Source organism: Sorex fumeus, unplaced genomic scaffold, assembly GCF_029834395.1.
Source record: "Sorex fumeus unplaced genomic scaffold, SorFum_2.1 ptg000067l, whole genome shotgun sequence".
Taxonomy (NCBI): domain Eukaryota; kingdom Metazoa; phylum Chordata; class Mammalia; order Eulipotyphla; family Soricidae; genus Sorex; species Sorex fumeus.
Window position 1 is genome coordinate 3,276,888 of NW_026606124.1, and position 20,272 is coordinate 3,297,159.

The 20,272-nt window shown below is 59.2% G+C and overlaps 1 protein-coding gene across 6 annotated transcripts in view; it reads right to left on the reverse strand.

Annotated features, from left to right (window-relative positions):
* Positions 1 to 2,423: 2,423 nt before the first annotated feature.
* Positions 2,424 to 20,272, reverse strand: part of PML (PML nuclear body scaffold) — a 30,495-nt gene continuing 12,646 nt past the window's right edge. The window contains exons 3-9 of one of the 6 annotated variants that reach the window (XM_056128786.1): positions 18,341 to 18,924; positions 17,117 to 17,184; positions 13,229 to 13,351; positions 12,807 to 13,047; positions 12,104 to 12,153; positions 7,068 to 7,218; positions 2,424 to 5,746 (exon numbers count right to left, since the gene is read on the reverse strand). In XM_056128786.1, coding sequence (XP_055984761.1) covers positions 5,031 to 5,746; positions 7,068 to 7,218; positions 12,104 to 12,153; positions 12,807 to 13,047; positions 13,229 to 13,351; positions 17,117 to 17,184; positions 18,341 to 18,924 — 1,933 coding nt within the window. In that variant the 3' untranslated portion in view covers positions 2,424 to 5,030. Of the gene's footprint in view, positions 5,747 to 7,067; positions 7,219 to 9,859; positions 11,709 to 11,773; positions 11,903 to 12,103; positions 12,154 to 12,806; positions 13,048 to 13,228; positions 13,352 to 17,116; positions 17,185 to 18,340; positions 18,925 to 20,272 lie in introns of those variants that run through there. The other 5 variants (XM_056128788.1, XM_056128789.1, XM_056128787.1 and 2 more) reach the window with 5 other exon arrangements.

Consider the following 20,272-nt stretch of genomic DNA (forward strand, 5'->3'; position numbering starts at 1 on the left):
GGGACCAGAAGGTGGGTGACCAACCTTCTAAGAGCTGCATTTCTCTTCACCGGAGATTCACAGTCATGAAGGCAGAGGAGGAAAGGGCAGGAAATGGGTCACAGGCAGCTCCAGTTTGGACATAGGCTGCCATGGGCTAAAGCCCTGCATGGCCACAGCCAGGATTCAGGCCTCCTGCCCCTTCCCCGTCCACATGGAAAAGGAGGTGGACGCTGGGGCGAGGAAACCAGTTCCTCCTGCTGGATGAAAGTAGCACCCACAGGAGCTGGAGCGATAGCACAGCAGGTAGGGCGTTTGCCTTGCACGCGGTCGACCCGGGTTCGATTCCCAGCATCCCCTATGGTCCCCTGAGCACCGCCAGGAGTAATTCCTGAGTGAAGAGCCAGGAGTAACCCCTGTGCATCGCCAGGTGTGACCCCAAAAAAAGCAAAAAAAAAGAAAGTAGCGCCCACAGGGTGCCCATTGTCCCCGGGGTTCCCTGAGCCCTGCTGAAACAGAGTGTGCCAGGAGAATGCAGCCTGCTCTCAGGTGACCTTCTTGAGGGCAGGAAGGGGGGGTCCTGTCCATGTGTGCATTCCAGCATGGATTTTTCTCCCCAAATTTTTAATTTTTATATTTATCTTGGTAGAAGGGCCACAACCGGCAGTGCTCAGGGCTGACTTCTGGCTCTGTGCTCAGGGATCAACCCTGACAGGGCTCGGGGGACCACACCAAGTGCCGGAATCAAACCCACCCGCTGCACTAGCGCTCTGACCCCTGGACTTCTCCGTTTAAAGTAATAATACCCGGGACCAAGGTTAGCTCCAACCTTAGCTCACTCCTAATCCTCGCTGTCAGATCTCTGCGGCTCCGTGTGCCCCTGGAACGAAGCCCTTCTCTGTTGTCTCGTGGTTTAGCTTAGCTGAGTTTTCCTGAGCTTGGAGTGACTCGGTATTTGCCCTTTGATTAGTTCTGCTTGGGACAAATCCCACTTTAGTTACCGTTCTAAGTGTGTTTCCCAGATCACAGTTTGGATTCGCTGATTCTACCTTTTCGAAAGCGTCTTCAGAGGCATGTATGCACCAGCAGTTACCACTCGGAATAAGTCTCCCAGGCCCAAAGGAAGGATGGAGGCTTTTAAGATAGAGACCCCGCGGCAGGGTGTGTAACCCCAGCCCACTACCCAGTCTGCCCAGGCACACAGGGCTGCAGCGCCCTCTGCTGGCCGCGGCTTGGAGCAGTCCCAGCTCAGCTCTCTTGCCCACGCTGGGCTGCTCCTGGATTGGGGTCTGTCTCCATCAGTCCCTGGAGAGAAGAAAGTCCCTCTTCCCGTCTGCAGAGAAGCCGAGGGGCGCCTGAAATGTGGGGTGAAGGCGAGTCTGAGACTAGGGGCGGGGAGATAGGAAGGAGCAGGGCAGGGGTTAGGGACGGGGCCTCGTCGGGCTTGGGTGGAGCAGAGGTTTGGGCAGTCAGCGGTCAGGGCTGGGAAGTAATGCCAGGAACAGGGCGGAAGTGGGCGACCAGGGTGGGGCGACACTTCGGGCCAGGTCAGGGTGTGGCTGGGACGGAAGGTGCAACAGCTGGGCAGGAACTGATGTCTGGGTGAGGTCCTGGGGGGGTGCGTGGGGAGTCCCCCAGCAGGGGCTTGAGGCGCAGGACTCCACTGGTGCTGGGCTCTGCAGGTTGGTGGGGATGGATTCCGCGCCGAGACCAGGCAGACCCCTGTGTTTCTTCCTGGCTCCCCAGGTCCCTCACTCTGACTCTTCATTCTACAGAACCAGCACAGGCATTTGAGGGCTGGGGCCTAACATCCCTCTCTGGTCTTTCTAGACTTTATAAAGCAGCACAGTGGCAGTGGTGTTTGGGAGGGAACTCAGATCTTCTGCTTGCATGTTTTATCCCCCCACCCCCCCATTTTGAAGCCACACTTGGCGATGCTCAGGGGTTACTCCTGGCTCTGCACTCAGGAATCACTCCTGGCAGTGCTCGGGGGACCATATGGGATGCCGGGGATCAGACTTGGGGTGGCCCCATGTAAGGCAAGTCCCCTACTGCTGTGCTATTGCTCTGGTCCCTTTGTGTGGTTCTGCCTATGGCCAAAAGCTGTTCTCACAAACCTCTGCGTGTCCACCTACCCACCATCCTGGGTCTGAAAACCACCCATTTCACCCCACAGGACAGTCAGAGACTGAACGTTAGCAAATCTGGGGTCCCAGAGCAGGGTCCCAAGTGTTGACTGCCCAGCAAGGTCCCAAGGGTCCAGGAAAGGAATGGAGGCTGGGGCCTGTCTCTGACCCGGCTGTGACCTGTCTCTGACCCTCCTCTGCCGGCTCCCAGGGTCCATCTGGGGGAGCAGCCCAGGGCTGGGTGTTGACGTGGGTCTGCTAGAATGCCCACTGGCCAGGGCAGTGCCTCGGCTGTGGGGGTGTCAGGTGGGTCCCTCGGGCATCCATGCGGATTCCTGGTGACAGCCGATACAGAGACTAGACATGACACTCACACGTGGGTCTGTCGGGTCTCCTCAAGTCCTGGCAAAGGCTCCAATATCTTTCTGCCCAGGGTGCGGGCAAGGGTACAAAGAGCCCCCGATGGGGCCAGAGATCCAGCTCTCGATGCCTGGGACTCTGTGCTGATGCCCTCCGGGGATCACTCGATCGGCCTCCCTCCTTTTCCCAGGTTTGTGTCACACCTGGTAGTCCTCCTGGATCACTCCTTCTCTGTGCTCACAGATCATCCCAGGTAGGCTCGAGGGGCCATGCAGGTGTGCCAGGGCTTGAACCCAGGTCTGACAAGTGTCCAGCCTGCTGGTAATAGCTCTATGGCCCCCAGGAGGCTACTCGTGTTTTTTTTTTAATTGAATTACCCTGAGATGCAGTTACAAAGTTGTTCATTATTGGGTTTCAGTCACCCAATGTTCCAACACTTGTCCCTTCACCAGAACACATTTCCCACCGCCAATGTGCCCAGTTTCCCTCCTGCCACCCAACGCCCCAGCCTGCCTCTATGGCAGGCACATTTCTTCTTTCTCTCTTTCATTTTGGGCATTATAGTTTGCAGTATATATGTTCATACTATTATGTGTATCCCTTGACTGACTCCCAGAACCTAGTTATTGTCCAGAGTGATCATTTCTGCCTCTTTGTCATAGTGGACTTCTCTATCCTAACTGCCCTGCCCACTCCACCCCTTGTAGCAGGCTGCCAACCTGTGCCAGTCCTCCTGGTCCTGGTTTCTCCTGTCCTTAGGTCCTAGTCCAGGAGGCCACTCTTTTGTTTTTTGGCTTTTTGCGTCATACCTGGTGATGCACAGGGGTTACTCCTGGCTCTGCACTCAGGAATTATCCCTGGTAGTGCTCAGGGGACCACATGGGATGCTGGGAATCGAACCCGGGTTGGCCGCGTGCAAGGCAAACGCCCTACCCGCTGTGCTATCACTCCAGCCCCAGGAGGCCACTCTTGATGCTGGTGCCCCCGCCCTTGAAGATGATGCCAGCAGGCCCACCCTGGTCTCCCCTATTTCCCAGGAGGTTCTCCTGCGGCCTTGAGTCCCCACGCACTGATGAGGTGGGGCCCTCAGCTCTGTTAAGTACTGGAGGTCACAAAGACCAATTGTACTGGCCCCTGTCTGCTCTCCCCATACCCGGGGACACCCCCACTTCATCAGACAAGAGGCCGAGCAGTATGTCTGGGGGACACTGAGCACTGAGCAGGGAACAGCAGGCTTGTCAGATTCTGAGCTTTACTGAAGGTGGTGATGGTGGGGACATTGAGGCAGGCTAAGGGGGATCACACCCTTAGCTCCTCAAGGTCTTAAGGCAGCAGGCAGGGTGGGGGCAGGGGTCTGCGGGAAAGCGGTGGGTGCCATCAGACCTGGGGGAGTTGGGGATGGGACCCTGAGCACTGCCATGGGTCCCCAGAGCCCACCCACCTGTGCTCAGAGGGCCTGGGGTGCCCTGCTTGATGCCAGGCTGCTATCTGAGTGCATCGGGTCCAGGATTGGGGCGGCTAGGAGCACACTGCACCCCATTCCCAGGAGACTCGCTGAGGAAGTTGGGGGCACAGTGGAGCTGCAGGTCAGGCAGGGGGCCGTGGGCTGCAGGCTGCGCTCTGATGACCCTCAGGCGGGGCCCCAGCTTTGGATCCCCTAGCTGGGAGCGCACACAGTCTGTCCTGACCGGCGTCTCAGAGGCTGTGGCACTGTGTGAGTGCCCAGAGGCAGCACATGACGGACCCACTGGAGGCCTCAGGAAAGACTTCTCTGAGGTCTCACTCCTGTTCCCCTCTGCAGCTCTGTGGAGGGCAGGGCCCTCGGATGGGGCCCTCAGGACCTTTGGTCCGGATGGGCTCCCATGGGCTAGGGCATGGGCTCTTGGGGTGCAGGTCCCACAGGCCCCCAATTTACCTGGTTAGCAGCCTGGGGTGATCTCTGGTTGTGGTGGGTGGTCTGGGGTGAGCAGTGCAGAGAGTTGGGGGGCGGCCTGAGGCTGGAAAGTGAGACCTAGTGAAGCAGGAGGGAGTGAGGAGGCAGGGCCGAGAAGGAAGTATGAGTGGGAAGCAGTGAAGGCTGGTGTGGGGCCTGGGTCTGGGCAGATGTGGTCTCAGGGGCCGGAATGCCCGAAAAGAAGTGAGGAGAGAGCGGGCCTCAAGCAGGTGGCCGGGGGGATGGGGGAAGTGGGTGGACCTTGGGGAGGGCATTATGCTTACAGAGGCACTTGGTTCTAGGGAGCCACTGGTGGTACAGCCCTGTGGGAGCTGGCGGAGTCAGTCTCCCCAGCTCACTCACGGGGACCCCTCAGGGATGTGTGGACGGCCTGTCGGGGGTGAAAGAGAAGGAAATCTTGTCCCAGAGAAGCAACTCCTGATTCTGGACCAAACACAAGCCAGGACCCAGGCCCAGAGGACGCTGTACCTGGAGGGGCTTGGCTCGGGGACCCCAGCCCTGTCTGGCAGCAGAGATTTCCGGCCCCTCAACTCTGCTGGGGGTTCCCTCCCCACTGCGTTGGAGCTGTGGCCGGGGCTGGCGGTTGTGGTCCCCAGGTTCTCCACCCTGGCCTAGACCAGGCTCTGTGTCAGGCTTTTGAAGTAGGAGCTCAGGGCCTGCAGGACGGAAGTAGACTGGGTAAGGCCCTCCGGGGCCCCCGGCAGGCTCAGGTAGCGGCTGTACCTTCTCAAGCCGCCGAGGGGGTCCTGCTGATACGTGCTCTGCAGCTCCGTGAAGTCCACGTTGCGCAGGGCCAGCACACGGGCCTCCGCCCGGGCCAGCACTTTCGCCTGCACCAGGGGCTGCAGGGACGAGAAGCAGTGCAGGTTGCCGAAGGAGTAGACGTGCCGGAACAGCCATGGCCCGGGGGCCACCTCCAGCAGGCGACACAGGTCACGCATGGTCAGCACGGAGGCCAGCGCGCTGCTCTCATTTATGGTCCGCGCCAGGTAGGTGGTCGCCAGGCTCTTGAGCTGGAAGCTCTCAGCACCCGGCACGTGCTCCCGGATGAGGGGCAGCACGGCCAGGAAGCCCGATGTGACCTCCTGCAGCTCGCCCAGCCGGTTGATGTCGTCCAGGGCGTGGAAGAAGAGCGGGAGGCTGGACCCCCACAGCTTGTAGCAGGCCAGGACGGGCCGGGGCATGGTGCGGAGGAAGCGGAGGAAGTACTCCAGGCCCACTTCCAGGGACACGGTCTTGGAGTAGACATTGAAGCTGGCCTCGGGTCGGATGAGCACCCGGAATTTGCTCTCCCCGTTCACGGCCGCCAGCTGGCTAATCTTCTGGGCTGGGCAAGAGAGAAGGGCAGGTGAAGCCTCGGGACACGGCAGGCCTGCAATGGGGCCTGGGGGACACCCCCGTGCCCGCAGGCTGCCCCCCACCCTCTGGAAGTCACGGTGGGAATGAAACCCCAGCCTCCGAGCGGGCTCTGACCGGGTCGCTGCCAGCTCGCAGCTGCGGCTCACACCTAGTGAGGCTCTCACCTAGTCCCGCTTCCCTCCCGGCCCGGCCCCCTGTCCCAGGGTGGCCCCAATAGGCAGGTTCCTACTGTCTCCCGACAGCCTCACCCACTGCACTCCAACACACGGCCCCATGTGGTTGGCATAAGCCCCCACCCACCCTGCCCCATGCGGCGGCGACTTTGCCATCACTGAGTCCCTTCAACATCCCAGGACAGACGTGGGTCTGCCAGGCCCATTTCATTCAGAGCTAGACAAGAACCTTCCCCAGAGAGCTACGTGTGCCTGTCCTGTCTTAGGGGGGCAAACGCCACTTTGGCCATCAGGGCTAATCCCACAGTAGCTGCTGCTGGGGACCTGCCAGTTTCAGACAGGGACGCCACAAGGCCAGGGAGAGTTCACAGGCCCTGTGAGAGGGGCCCATTTCCTGGGAGGAGGGGCCCTATGTTCAGGCCAGCACACGGCCCAGAGGCGTGGACACATGCCTTGCACAGGCAAGGCCCTGAGGTCACTTCCTGGCGCGCTGGCCCCAGCTCTGGGTGTAGCCCAGTGCTTCCCGCACCTCAGGGTCCGAGCAGCGCCACATTAAATGCAGGGACTCAGCACGAAACCCGTCTGAACCAGAACTGGAGGCAGCTGGAGGCCTGAGCATTGCTATGAGCCCTAAGCAAAAAGGGTTCGTAGCTGAGAGTACAGGGGTAAGGCACTTGGCTTGCACGTAGCTGACTCAAGTTGGATCCCTGGCATTCAATACGATCCCCTGAGTCCTGCCAGGAGTGATCTCTGAGCAGAGCCAGGAGTCAGCCCTGAGCACTGCTAGATGCAGCCACCCGCCCCCCGCCCCCCCACCCCAAAGAAAAAAAAAAGAAGGGGACCAGGCACACACACTATGTCTCGGGGCCACTCAGACGTGTGCAGTGAGCGCTAAGGCCGGGCCAGAACAGGGCACCCCACACCCCTCAGTTTACCAGTGAGCTCCAGAGGGACGCTGCGGTCAGAGATGAGCCTGGCAGGCCTGGCCCCCCGCCTGCTACCATCCCCGCAATCAAGGGGTATACCTGGGCACCCTGGAAACGTGGACCCCTGGGCTGTGCGGGTGGCAACTCAGAGACCGAACTACAAAGGTGGGGGTGCCCCTGAGGGACGCACTTTCGCTGTCAATCCTGAGGTCGAAGAAAACCAGTGGCCGGTCTTCTGCCTGGGGATCAGTAAGGGCCTCCTCCACGTCCTGCAGGGAGTTGGGGCCTTCCAGCTGCACGTTGCTGGACTCGCTGCTGCTCTCGTCCATGTCCCGTAAGGTCTGCAACAGACAGACATGGGTTGGGCTCAGAGGGGGGCCCCAGGGAGGGGGCAGGCGCAGGAGTGCGTGGGCACAAGTTGGAGGTGGGAGCTGGGCAGTGCAGGCCCGTCCCTGGGCGAGGGAGGTGTGACCCTACGGCGGGGGGTGGGGGGTGGGGAGTGGCATCCCGGAGTGGGGATGAGCAGGTATCCCCTGTGGAGGGGATACCCCTCTAACACTCCTTGCTCATGTGCCGGCAGCGGGCCGCATGCAGGGGTGAGGGGGTAAGAGCGTGTGAAAACATGGGAAGGGGGTGCACACGCGTGCGTGCATCCAGACAGGCGTGTGGGGGTGACTCTATACCCTGTGTAAAGGATGTGCCATGTGGAGGGGTGAGAAGGTCCTGTAAGAAGGGGTGCAGGGGTGCCAGTGTGAGAATGTGTGTGAGCACAGCGTGGAGGTGATGTAGGCAGGTAGATGGGGAAAGGCCCTGGACAATGAAACAGGTCAGCCAAGCTTCAGGGAGGAAAATTCCAAGGCTGATCCACTTTGTGGCTATGGCTCAGACCCTGAGCGGCGGACCCTCAGGAGATTGGACCCCCTCCCCATGAAGGAAATTCCTCGAATATCCTCGGACCTCTCCCTCAATCTGATTAACCTTAGTGATTCAAAGAAGACCATCACCACTCCCAACCTCCCTGATAACCTCCTCACTAACAGTCTTTTACCTAGGAAAAAGCCCCACATGAGGGCAGGTTGGAAAAACCCTATGAAAGCCCATCTTGAGCAAAGAAAGGTTGTGCGTATGCTGCCTGAGTCCATGTGCTGCTTGGGCCCACGTAGCCGAGCGCATGTGTCGCCCGCATCTCCCCTCTGGAGATGTGGACTTCCATTCTTTCGTGTCCAATGCTGGGATGTGTGTGGGGGCTCTCTCTCCGCTCTTGGAGAAGCCCGTGTTGTGTCTTGAGCCCGTTACACACACACACACACTCTCTCTCTCTCTCTCCCCCTCCACATCTTCAAAAACCCTCCAAATAAAATCTATTTACTTCGCTGCTTGTCCACTCCTGGAATTCCTTTCTGCGAAGTGAGACAAAAACCCAGCAACCCTGGGTCCTGGGTGGTGGAGGCAGATTTGGAGAAACTGACTGTCTTTTTCCTTCCCGCTTCACCCGTGGGGCCCACCGACATCAGAGGGGTGAAGTTTTGGGCAGAGGTTTGGGGCAGGGCTGAGGGAAGATGTCACTTGGAAGCCCAGCTGTCACTCTGGGCCAGGAGCCAACTGAGAGGTGGGAGAGCCACTGGGTCTCGCAGCCTGGCAGGAGAGTGCTGGGTCCAGGAGGGTGCTCCAGGCTGGCTACTGAGGTGCTGTTCTCTTGGGGACAAGGCCAGAACAAGGTCAGCACATGTGAGAGAGGCCTCGGCGTGGGTGTGGGAGGCTCCAGGGGTTGGTGAGAGGGCGGAGCTTCTCCTGAGGGAACCGGCTCAGGGTCCACACAGCAGCCAAACCGGCCCTTCAGTTGGGGGCACAGCAGGCAAGTAGCATCCACAGCAAGCAGGCTCCGGGCTGGCTCTCCGGCGAGTGATGGAGGCCTCTGTCAAGCTGGTTCTGGACACTGTCCAGGCCATCTTACCCTAAGCCCTTCTGCTCTTGGGGTGAAACAGAGAATTTCAATGTGTTGTAAGGACAATTGCACCGGAAGCTGAGTCATCAGGAGCTGTAACTGCAACTGCCAGGATTTGCCTGCATTGCGACCTCTGGCTGTGAACTGCGTCCCATAGTCCCACCCAGTCCTCTGCTTCCCCGGCTGCTGTTGGACTCTCACTAGGGACTCGTCTGGGCCAGTTGGGCTGGGGGATGTTGAGTCCCAGGGCTCTGCGACACCCTGAGGGGCTCTCCAAGGCCATCCGTGCGCCGGCATGCTCCAGCCCCTCCCTCCCAGTAAGGCACCTTCTCCTGGTTTCCTGGCCATGGCTGTCACTCGGTTCTGCCCCACAGCAGGGGGAAGGGGTGGGGGGCACTGTCCCTTCTCCTGCCAGCGCGGCGTGGTTTCCTTTCCTCTGGGGTTGGTGGGAGGGTCAGACGCCCTGGCTTGGTCCTCCCCAGGCTCCTTGTCAACAGCTACCAAGCTGCCCCTCGGCCGAGTCCTCTCTGCTGCCTACACAGCACACTGGGTTTTCTCTTCTTTCTGCTCCAGCCTGGGCTGCAGAGGCCCAGGCGGGGCTCCTGTGCTTCTCCCTGTTTCTCCTTCTGGTGGCATCTCAGCAGCCCAACTCAGTCCCAGGTGGAGGCAGGGTTCTCCCAGGGCTGAACTCCCTGCGGTCAGCTGGCTCCCACCTTCCCACCTTCCAGAGCCTCTCACGTCCTGAGTTCCTGTCCTTTTCGTCATCACGGACATGTCCTTTGCAGACCAGTGAAAGGACAGCCCTGCCCAGGGGCCAGTGGAGGGGAAGGCTGAGCTGCCGGCCAGACCAGTCTCTTTCGCCCCTCAGCCTGTAGGGGCCTTCTGGAAAGGACGGCCACTCTCTGGGCCGTCCTTTAACACACGGACACCCCGTGCTCCAGGGAACTGCACCGCCCTCCCTGTCTGATCCTGGCCACGCAGCTGCTGAGCGAGCGAGCGTCGGCACATCAAACACAGACAACACTTTTTCTGCAGACCCAAGTTTAATCGCACAGGCCGGCAGGGGGCACCTGAGACCCCAGCCTTGCAGTTCATGCCTGGACCCACCCCTCTGCCTGCGTGTGCGTGTGCGTGTGTGCAGCACAGAGAAGCCAGGAAGGAAAAAGTGAGGTGCAGGGAGAATGCGGGGAGTGGACACGGAAAGCAGTGGAGCCAGCGAGGGAGACGGGACAGAGGAAGGGAAGGTGGCGTGAGTGGACTCGAGCAATAAGGGAGGCCGCGCTCGGCAGAGGGGCTGCTCTGAGGAAGCCGATGGAACCTCCTCACCAGTCTGGGGGAGATAGCAGGGAAGTTAGCTGGTTTCTTTTTCCATTTTCTTTCCCAAGACACTTGGGCCTGCCTTAGGGGTCAGTTTAGTTACTGGGGCAGGCGAGGCAGGTGGCAGACACTGGGAAAGGCCCGTCCAAGTCTTCATTTGGCTTTTCCCCACCGTGGCCTCCAGGTGGTGCTGTAGAGACAGAGTGTGGAGAAGCGCCCTAAGTGGCCAAGGAGGGAAGGCCAGGGCAGTGGATGTCCATGGAGCCCAAGAAAGCACCTGGGCAGGGAGACGAAATCTAGGAGGCAGGGGTCTGCGTGGGTCCTGACTGGGGAGTGGCAGTGAGCTGGGCAGGGGGCAGTGTTACCACCGCAGGGGCTGGGCACCCAGATCCCCCGGGGTTATCTCAGCATGGGCTGGAAGAGTCCAGGGGGGCGGAGGGTCTTGGCCTCCCCGCCCACCTCTGATGGTCCAGGGGAGGAGAGAGATGTTGTCGCCCACGGGAGAACTGGGTCATCACGTGCAAATGAGTCTTTTGAAACCCGCATCTACGGAGCCAGGCACCTCGCCCGCCGGCTCTGAGGCGGACCCTACTCCTGGGGGCCCAGGACCGGGGTGGTCCTGGCAGGGGCCCAGTAGGAAAGTGAGATGCGGCGGTGGCGGGGGGGGGGGTGGGGTAGGGGTAGAGGTGCAGAGGGAGAGAGAAGAGGCCAAGGGATTTGACGCAAAGGTGGCAGCTGTCAAGTCATCTTGGCTAATGGTGATGTGCGTGGAGCTGTCCTCGAGCAGATGGACAGGACAGATCAGCCGCAGCCTGGAGGGCGGGCAGCTACAGAGGGAGGTTCTAGGTTTCACGGGGGGCTGCATCAGTGGGGCGGGGGAAGTGTGTGTGGAGGACCCCCCTGTGTGTTCTGTCTGGGGGCTGTGGTGACTGCAGAGGGATCTCCCAGGCCCTCCAGGGTTCTGCTGGCAGCAGGATTCAGCTGGGCAGTCACCGTGGACAGAGGCAGAGCAAAGAAAGCGTTGAGCCACCGGGTGAGACGGGAGCGTCCCCGCCGCGAGGGGCGGGAGCGGGATGGCACTGGCCTCCACACCTGGCTGGCTGGGCGGTGGGGGGCGAAGTCCCTGGGGCTGGCCTGCTGGCTGGGGGTCAGCTGACAGGCGCGCGTAGGGACACAGGCCAAGGGCAGGTTGTGGAAGCCCCGGCGACGGTACAGGGGCAACATCGTGCTCCTCCCGTCTGATGGGAAGCCCTTCCCCTGTTGGCCGGGGACCTGCTCCAGGGGGCCGGCAGGGTGGCCCCAGCTCTCCGAGCCTTGCTCGGGGGCGGGTCGGGGGGGAAGCCTAGCTGGAGGCCCGGGCATGTTGGAGACTGCAGCCGAGGGAGCGGTCAGCAGGCGGACTAGCGAGGAGGGCGCAGCGCTGGTCTCCGCAGCTCCTGCATGTTTTCCAAGAGAGCGCTCCAGACTGCAGGCTGGCGGGGAGCTCGGGGCATCCCTGGGCCTGCCCGGGTCTCCGTTCAGATGCCTCTGTCCCTGCACAGGCGACTGGTCCAGCCTCTGTGAAGGATCCTTCGGGGACAGAAGGATCCTGACTACCATCCATTCTCACGGTGGCAGGCGCAGCCTCCCAGAGCCCCAGGCCAGCTGCAGTGAAGGCCTGTCCTCCGTGCTGAGGATCAGGGCCCAAAAAAATCCCCCAGGAAACTCCCGAGAGCCAGCTGGTCCAGGAAAGAGACGGGCCTGGGAGAGGGAGCTCGCGGGCCCTATCAGAAAGAGACCGGTCGGCAGGAGGCGCTCGCGGGCCCTGCCAGAAAAGCAACACGTGGGCCCCTCTGGGTGGGCAGTGCGGGTGCAGCCTCCAGCTGGGACTCAGGCTGTTCCCAGGACACCCAAGCACCCTCCGCCTCTCCGGAAGACTCCGCACCGGCTAGCACTGGGGCAGGTAGGCGCGTGGGGACACTCACCGAGTTCTCAGTGTCGGACTCCTCGGAGCTGCAGATCAGGATGCACTCATCTGCCAGGGAGAGAGGGCAGGGGCAGTCAGGCTCTGGGGTCGCCCGCAGGCTGGGGCGGGAGACCAGGCGTTCACAATAGGTCCCTCAAAGGGGGGAAGGTGCGTTGGCCCATGTGCATGACTCTTCATCACTGCCCTCTCTCTACCAGTCCCGACACAGCCTGGACAGCAGGAGGCCTGATCGCTGCCCTGGTGTGGTCCTGGGGGGCTGTTTGACAGCCCCCCTGGGGGTTTCTGAGTTCTCAGTGCCAGCCAATGGGGGAGCAAGGCCGGCGGTCACTCTGGGACTCAGAAGGAAAATGCAGCCGAAGGCCGCTTGAAGTCAACTCAGGAAGAACTATGTAGAATGTTCCAGAATCCTCTAGGTTGACTTCGCCCTCACAAACAAGACCTCCCTATGTCCATAAAATGAACCTCAGATCAATGAAGTCCCTGAGGTGGGTGGCCGGGGCAGCAAGCCAGGGATGGATACCAGTAGGTATGGACTTGACCCAAATCCTCTCTGGGTGGGTGAGGTAGCCTCTGGACAGTGGCGCAGAACTGGCACACCAGCTCCAGCCAAACCCACAGAAACCCCAGGCACCTCAGCCCCGTCACCCCAGCACGTCCCTGCCCCAGAGGGCAGCAAGCAGGTCCCAACCTCTGCTCCCTACCCGCCTCCTTAGGGATGTCATCCTGGTGGTTGATGTGGAGGACCAAGTCCTCGTCTTCCCCAGGGGGCTCCTCCGGGCAGGGCGGGGAGACCGCCTGGGAGGTGCTAGGCCCCGGCTGCTCGGCCATGCTGGGCGCCAGCTTCGCTTCCCCGTCCTCCTCCGACTGCAGCCTCATCATCTTCCTGGGGCTCTCCGTCTGGCAGGCCTTTCTCTTCTGGGGCGTGGCTTCTAGGCGGTCCTCCTGGGAGCACAGGGCGGGGTCAGAGTCTGGGGGTGCAGAGACCCAGTCCTGCAGGCCAAGCGCCTATGCCAGCCACTGTAGCCACCAGCTGGGCATGGCCACAGAAGGGGCCAGTCAAGGGCAAGGGAGGGGGCGGGAGAGGTGCTGAGGCGGCCTGGACCCCTGCCTGCCCACTCCTCACCTCTCCACATGCGGCGTCTCTGATGGAGTAGGCGTGCACGGGCACCGGGTGGGCTCCAGGCATTGGCTGAACCACAGCTTCGGGCTGGGCCTGAGCTGGGCCTGGGTCCTGGACCTCAGCCCCCTGCACCAAGAAAGCAGAGTCAGAGAGGACTGGGCAGCAGACGGGGTCCACTGCAGCCGAGACCCTTCCCCCACAGCCCCCATGTCTCTGCCACCTCCTGACCCGCTTCCTGGACAAGAATGTCCCCCCTCCCCCAGGGGGGATGGATTCTCCAGGAGTCGAGGGAGATGTAACCAGGCCCTGGAGGTCAGGAGAAGGGCTGGGGAGGTCCCCAGGGGTTCTCTGTGGCACTGTGGCCTGATGTGTGGGATGTGTGGTCCAGCGGGGCCTCCTGCCTTTGCTCCAGCCCCCCCCAGTACATCAAACTCCACGCACTTCCAGTGGTTGACCGTCTACCAGGAGCCGCCATCCATCCTCAGGATTCCTCCCCAGCCAATGAAATGACCAGACTAGTCCCTCCTGCATGGCAGAGGGTATGGGCAGGTCCATCCATTCTGGCAAAACAGCAGGAAATCCCCCCCCCCCCCCATCCTCCTGACTCACACAGTGGCCTGGGCTGGAAAGGCAGGGAAAGCCCAGCACAGAGGCACCAGAAGCCCACCCGTGCTCTCAGTTGGCCCAGGAGCTCCCTCGACACTTGCTTTAAGGCACTGACTTCCCTCTGAGCTTCCGTCTCATCTCCTTTACAAAACGAGAGAAATGCTGAATCTGGGTCTCAGGCTAGAAGGGAGAGAATGCAGGCTCGCTCCCAGCCTCTGGCCAATGATGTTCCACACCAGTGTGTCTACACTACAGTCTGTGACTTGCTAGCTGACCATGAAAGCCGTCTATGCAGACTGGCCAGCGCATACCACAGAACGGAAAAGAAAGGCTTCCACCCTGTGTGATACGTGTGATTTGTTTTACAAAACCTGATGTGGCCGAAAGTATGGGTGTGTGCATGGGTATATCCTGTTGTTTAGAAGAAAAAAAGAATTAAAAAAAAAAAACGGGGCCACACTTGGCAGTGCTGGGGCTTCAGAGTGTGCCGTGTGCAAGGCCCTAGCCCTAGCCCCTGCACTTGGTTCTGAGGTTGGAAGGTCCCGCCCAATCCCTTTGCATCTGCTCCACCAATTATGTGTGTAAATGGCTTGTTCCACTGGGCTGGTTCCCCTCTCTGTCCCTGACACACTGCCTCACACCAGGTTACTGAGCAGTGGACACACAGGAGGGGTCAGAGAGAAAAACTCACGGTGTCTGGTCTTGGGCATGGAGTTGCTTCCATCTATTAAAGCACTATCACATCGTTACAAAAACACCCAGGAGGAACAGGAAGAGGCTGGTGGGCTTCCACCCACCCCAGACCCCTGGCTGGGCCTGCAGGTGGGTTCTCTCCTCTCCTCCAACCAGGTACACAGGTGCAAAAAAAAAAATCAGTGAGCACTTTGGGTGGGCGGGAGGGGCAGTGTTGGGGCTCTAAGCAGCACAGCAGCCTTCCTGGCACAGGCAAAGGGCCTGACTTGCCTCTGCAGCCGCCAAACCTGCCAAACGGGCCAAACCTGCTGGACTGTCAGCCCAACCTGGGAAAAGTGAAAGTGAGAGACTTCAAGAAAGAGCAAGAAATGCCCAAGGCCAAACTGTTCAGTGGAGGGAAGAGTAAAGTCATACCCAAAGGCCAGACTAAATGTCTCAGGGCACTCTGCAGTTACTACAGTCAGTGCTCTTGGGTTTCCTGCTAGCATTGTTTGCAAAGCCAAAACCACCTCTATATGCACAGAAAGGGGCCAGGCTTAGTATGGCAGGTCCCATCCACTCAAACGTCCATTCTGGGGCCAGAGAGATTGTAGGCAGCTTGCCTGGCATGCTGGGGTCACACTTGAGCACAGAGCCAGAAAGAGTGCCTGAGCACTGCTTGGTGTGGTCCCAACCAACCTGAGCCTTAAAGAGTTAGATTAAAAAAAGCATCAGGATGCTTGCCCACAGGGTAAAATTTCTGGACTACTTTCTCCATCCAAAAACTCGGCACAAGACCACGCATAAAGGGCATTATGCTATCCCTGTGCCAAAAAGTAGAATGGAAAGCAAATGTCGATAACCATGCATGCGTTAAGAACTTCTGGAAGGCTGTGTAAGAAATTAATAAAGAGGGGCCAGAGCAAGAGACAGCAAGGAGGACATGTGTGGGCCCTGCACACAGCCCACCCCGGTTCTATCCCTGGCATCCCACATGGTCTCCCCACTCCTCCACGCCATTCCCTGTGCACTGTCAGGAGAAAACTCCTGAGTGCAGAGCCAGGAGTAACCCCTCAGCAGCACTGGATATGACCCCCCAAAGAAACAATTATTAAAGAGAGATGTCTGGTCAATAGAACTGGAGAGAAGAGGAGTGAGACCATGAGATACTTTTCACTTTCCAGCTGTTATTTCTGACCACTCAATAGTATGGAGGGAGGGGGAGATCACTTTCACTTTTTAAGCTCTGTCCATGGGGATGCAGGATCTGAGAAGCTTGGTTTCTAAGTCCTGCCACCAGCTTGCTGCGGGGCCTTGGTCAAGCCGTACCCTCTCCGGAGAGGGCCCTCCACTCCAGGCTCTTTTCTAGTTCTCAGGATCTAAGTGCTTCCTCCTCCAGGAAGCCTTTCCTACTTGCAGTGATCTTTGTCTTCAATTGATGGGCTTGCTAACTGATGGCCCCTACCAGAAGTGTTGATCTCCAGGAGGACGGGTCGGCCCTGGGTCCAGAGCCTTAACGGGCAGGCACATGCACACCTGATGCCCAGGACTGGGAGCCCAGACACCCAGTCTGTAAAGGAGCTGAGGAAGTGTATCCTGGGGCAGAGAAGTCAGGCATGCCCGCACTCAGGAGGGCCAGGCAAAAGGGTGCCATCCCAGCATCGCATCCCTGCCCACTCCATGCATCCTCCTCAGCCTGAAAGCCCTAAGCCAGCCAGCCAGAGACCAGAGAAGCTTCTCGAATGAACATGCTTCCTGGGGCTGTGGACTAGGCAGTAGTGATGGGGAACCGGGACAGGAGAGAGGTGAGGGGAGGGGCATGAGACAGTGGTGAGGGGGATGGGGCAGGGGTGAGGGGATGAGACATTGGTGAAGGAGACAGGACAGCAGTAAGGGGGATGGGACAGTGGAGGGGGGATGGAACAGTGAGAGAGGGACAGGATAACTTCAACTCCTGGCACCACACAGTTCCCCCGAGGCAAGGTGCAGTTCTAGAGCCCCCGGGCACCCCAGGGTGTCCTGGGAGTCCTGGGCACTGCAGATACTGATCCACAGGCTTGGTTGGTCAGAATCACCGTGGCACCCTGGGGGTTCCTGAGCATCCGTTGGGAGGACTTTCTCCCCCCAAAAGGAATGGCTGCACTTCCTGCCCCTGAGAGCTGACAGCCAAGCTTGGGTGCTGCAGAGAGAAGGCCTGAGGGCGGGAGGGCACCTGCCCGACACAGGCGAGCTGGGAGTCACAGCAGAGCCCAGCTTGCTCCAGGGCTGACTCCTGGCCCCACTGTCCATTCTCTGCAGACGCCCATGTGCAGGCAGAGAAGGGCCAGAGCTATCTGCTACCTGTGTCACCCCCTCCACTCCTGTCCAGCCTAGGTCTAATGCCTCCTGAGTCACACTGTCTGGGGAGCCCAGCAGAGCCACCACTGGGTGGCTGGGCTCACCCCTCCCTCTCCCGCCAAAAGATCCATCTGGACACTTTTCAATGTCCAGAGCATTCTGGGTGTTCTCCCTACTCCGCCACCTGCAGGGGTGGCTAACCCCAGTCCCCCACCTTGCCCCACCCTGCCGCACCCTGAACCACTTCCCCTCCCCTGCACCTCAAACCCAGCTCACCGAGTCAACATCAGAAGTCGGGGGCGTGCTGGCAGGCTGTGGGCTGGCTCTCTCAAGCGGAGGTAAATCTGGAGAGGACAGAGAATGCCACGGGTAGGTCAGGGACATTCCTGGCGACAGGTGCCTTGGCCAAAACATCATCTCCAGAGATCCCGGCAGAAGAGTGCAGTGTCAGGGGCTGACCGCTGTTAGGAAGTTTCCGGGTGCAGCGGCAGTGAGCCCAGCCTTTAGGGAGTTGCTGTTTTCAGCCCAAATGCACCTGTCTCCTCTGAGCTTCTGGCCAAATGTGCTGACACTCTCACACCCTGACACCCCTCGCACTCCTGCAGGCAGCAAAGGACACATTGACTTACTCTGTGGTTTGATGAATGTTACAAACTGCAGCACCACATCAACGTGTTACTTTGCTGATGTTACACTGCACAGAAATCTCATGCTTTAGCTCCTTCTTCTGCCCCTGCCCTGCAGGGCATCATTTCACTGCCTCGGTGGTCCAGGGCTCAGGACACGCATCCCAGTGCAGAGATTTCAGAACACGGTTAGTCTCCTGCTCAGCCTGGTCCCCCTCTTTGCATGTGCTCCTCTCTCCATCCCCCAACTCCATCTCCCTTGCAAACGCTCCTGATGCTTCTACCACACCTGTGTTGGAATGGGAGGGGCCGGCAGTGCCTCGGCTCTCCGGATCTTCCCTCCCAGTTACATAGGGCACCGATCTGCCTGTGTTTCTCTGACATCTAAAGCCAGGCAGGACACACAGAGCTGGGCAGTGGGTCCAAGTGGCAACTTATCCGGGGACCAGAGGACTGGCCCCATTTTGCTGCAGTTTGGACCAAGTACCCAATACCTTAGTGTGTGTGTGTGTGTGTGTGTGTGGTTAGGGAGAAAAGTTACCTGAACACTGCCAGGCTAAGAGAACTGGTTCCCTTGAGGGTACACTGACACTTTCATGGCCCAGTAGCTTTCTAAATGGCCCCAAGCAAATCCTTGAGGGTCTTGCAAATAAGTTGGTCAAATGCGACCTCGCTGGGTGCCAGCACCCCATCCCACGGCCTTGAACCAGGATGCAATCGAACTGGAGGCTTCAAACGTACCCTAATTTCCCTTCTTGTCATGAGACAACGACCTTTCTGTTCTGTCTCCTGTAGATAGGACGGGGCAGTAGTTAGACACGAGCCTGTCCATGGCCAACAAGCTGGCCAGGCAGGTGGCACCAAGGGGACTTACCTGCGCCTTGAGTGATGCCTGAGACCAGGTCCTGCAACCGCTCCTTGACCTCAGCGAAGCCATTCACGCACACAGTGGCTTCTGTGCTCTGGGGCTCCTCCTCTTTCAGGCGGCAGAGCGCCTGGCGGAGGAAGCCGTGCATGTCTAGCACCTCCTGGTCCGATGCGTAGCACCTCATCCTCCGGACCAGCACGCTGCCCGTGCGGATGCGCTGCAGCACGGCGTCCAGATGCTGCAGCCGGCCGGCCACCGCGTCGTAGTCGCGCTGGTAGCTCTGATTCACCGCCTCCAGCAGCGAGTGCTCCTGCTCCCGGACGTAGGCCAGCACCTGGCTGATGCGCGAGTGGATCAGCTTCTCCATGTCCGTGCGCACTTGGCCCAGCTGACTGACCGCGGTGCTCATCTGGGCCTGCGCCGCCTTGAAGGCCACCTCCTGCTCCTGTAACTCCTGCGTCATGGAGTCCAGCTCGTCCTGCCGCTGTTCGATCTCCTCGCTGATGTCACACCTGAGGTCTTTGTGGGCGTCGCCGTCCAGGATCACGCACGAGCAGCACAGCGCCTTGGCGCAGCCCCTGCAGTAGATGCTGCGGGCACACAAGGCCAGCCTGGTTTAGGGCTCTCCGGTGTCTGCAACCCCCTCCCCTGCCACTACCACCTTTAAAATATTTTCCCATTACTTTCCGATCCCCCAAGTGACATTTTGAATCATGGATGTTTCTTGGTTCATGTTTATTCCAATCTGGTGTTTGTGGTGACAGTCCCAACTACCAGAAAGCATTAGAAGGTTAAAATTGCGATGCTGGGGAGCAGGAGTGATAGCACGGCAGGTGAGGCGCCTGCCTGGCATGGGGTGTGTGTGCGGGGGGAGACCGGGATTCAATCCCTGGCATCCGCTATGGTTTGCTGAACACCACCAGGAGTGATTGCAGAGTGAAGAGCCAGGATTAACCCTGAGCATTGCTGGATGTGACCCAAAAACCAAAACCAAACCCCAAACCGAAATGTGATGCCAGGGGACAGCACGAGAGTTCAGCAGGTTGACCCAGGTTTGACCTCCAGCACCTCATACAGTCCCCTGAGCACCATCAGGATTGATCCCTAAGCACGGAACTGGGGGTAGGCCTGAACACAATTGGATGTGGCATTACAATTTTTTTTTTTTTAACTAAAACACATACAAGAGCACAGCGGTAGGGCGTCTGCCTTGCATGCAGCCGGCCCGGCAGAGCCGAGTTCGATTCCTCCGCCCCTCTCGGAGAGCCCGGCAAGCTACCGAGAGTATCTCGCCTGCACGGCAGAGCCTGGCAAGCCACCCGTGACGTATTCGATATGCCAGACACAGTAACAACAAAGTCTCCAATGGAGACGTTACTGGGCCCGCTCGAGCAAATCGATGATCAAGGGGAGGGCCTTTGCTTTACTTACTTACTAAAACCTTTACTTACTAAAACACACACACACACACACACACACACACACACACACACACACACACAATGCCAGTAAGAGTTGCCTGCCTGAGGCCATAAGATTATAATCTTGAAAGGAGTTTCAGGACAGCTGGTGCTGCAGTTTTACTAAGCCAACCTGCATGTACAGGATATATAGTCTAAGTCCCACGACAGTTCATTTCCCGTCTTAGACCCTAGGCAAGTGGGCTTACAGAAGCAGAAGTGAGTCAAATCAATGCTATTTTGACTTCTATTATTTCAAAGCTAAAAAAACATACGCCTTGGGCAGGGGCCACAGATAAAACCACAGATAGGGCGGTTGCCTTGCACAACAGCAAGGTTGTGGAGTGAGCACGGGAGCAGCCCCAGCCTGCCCTGCCTCCAGCACAGCTGGGTATGGCCAGATAAAAGAAAAACAGTTACACCAAGGAGGGAAATTTGTGTCCAAAACAAAAGCAAAGGGGCCCAACCTGGGTTCCAT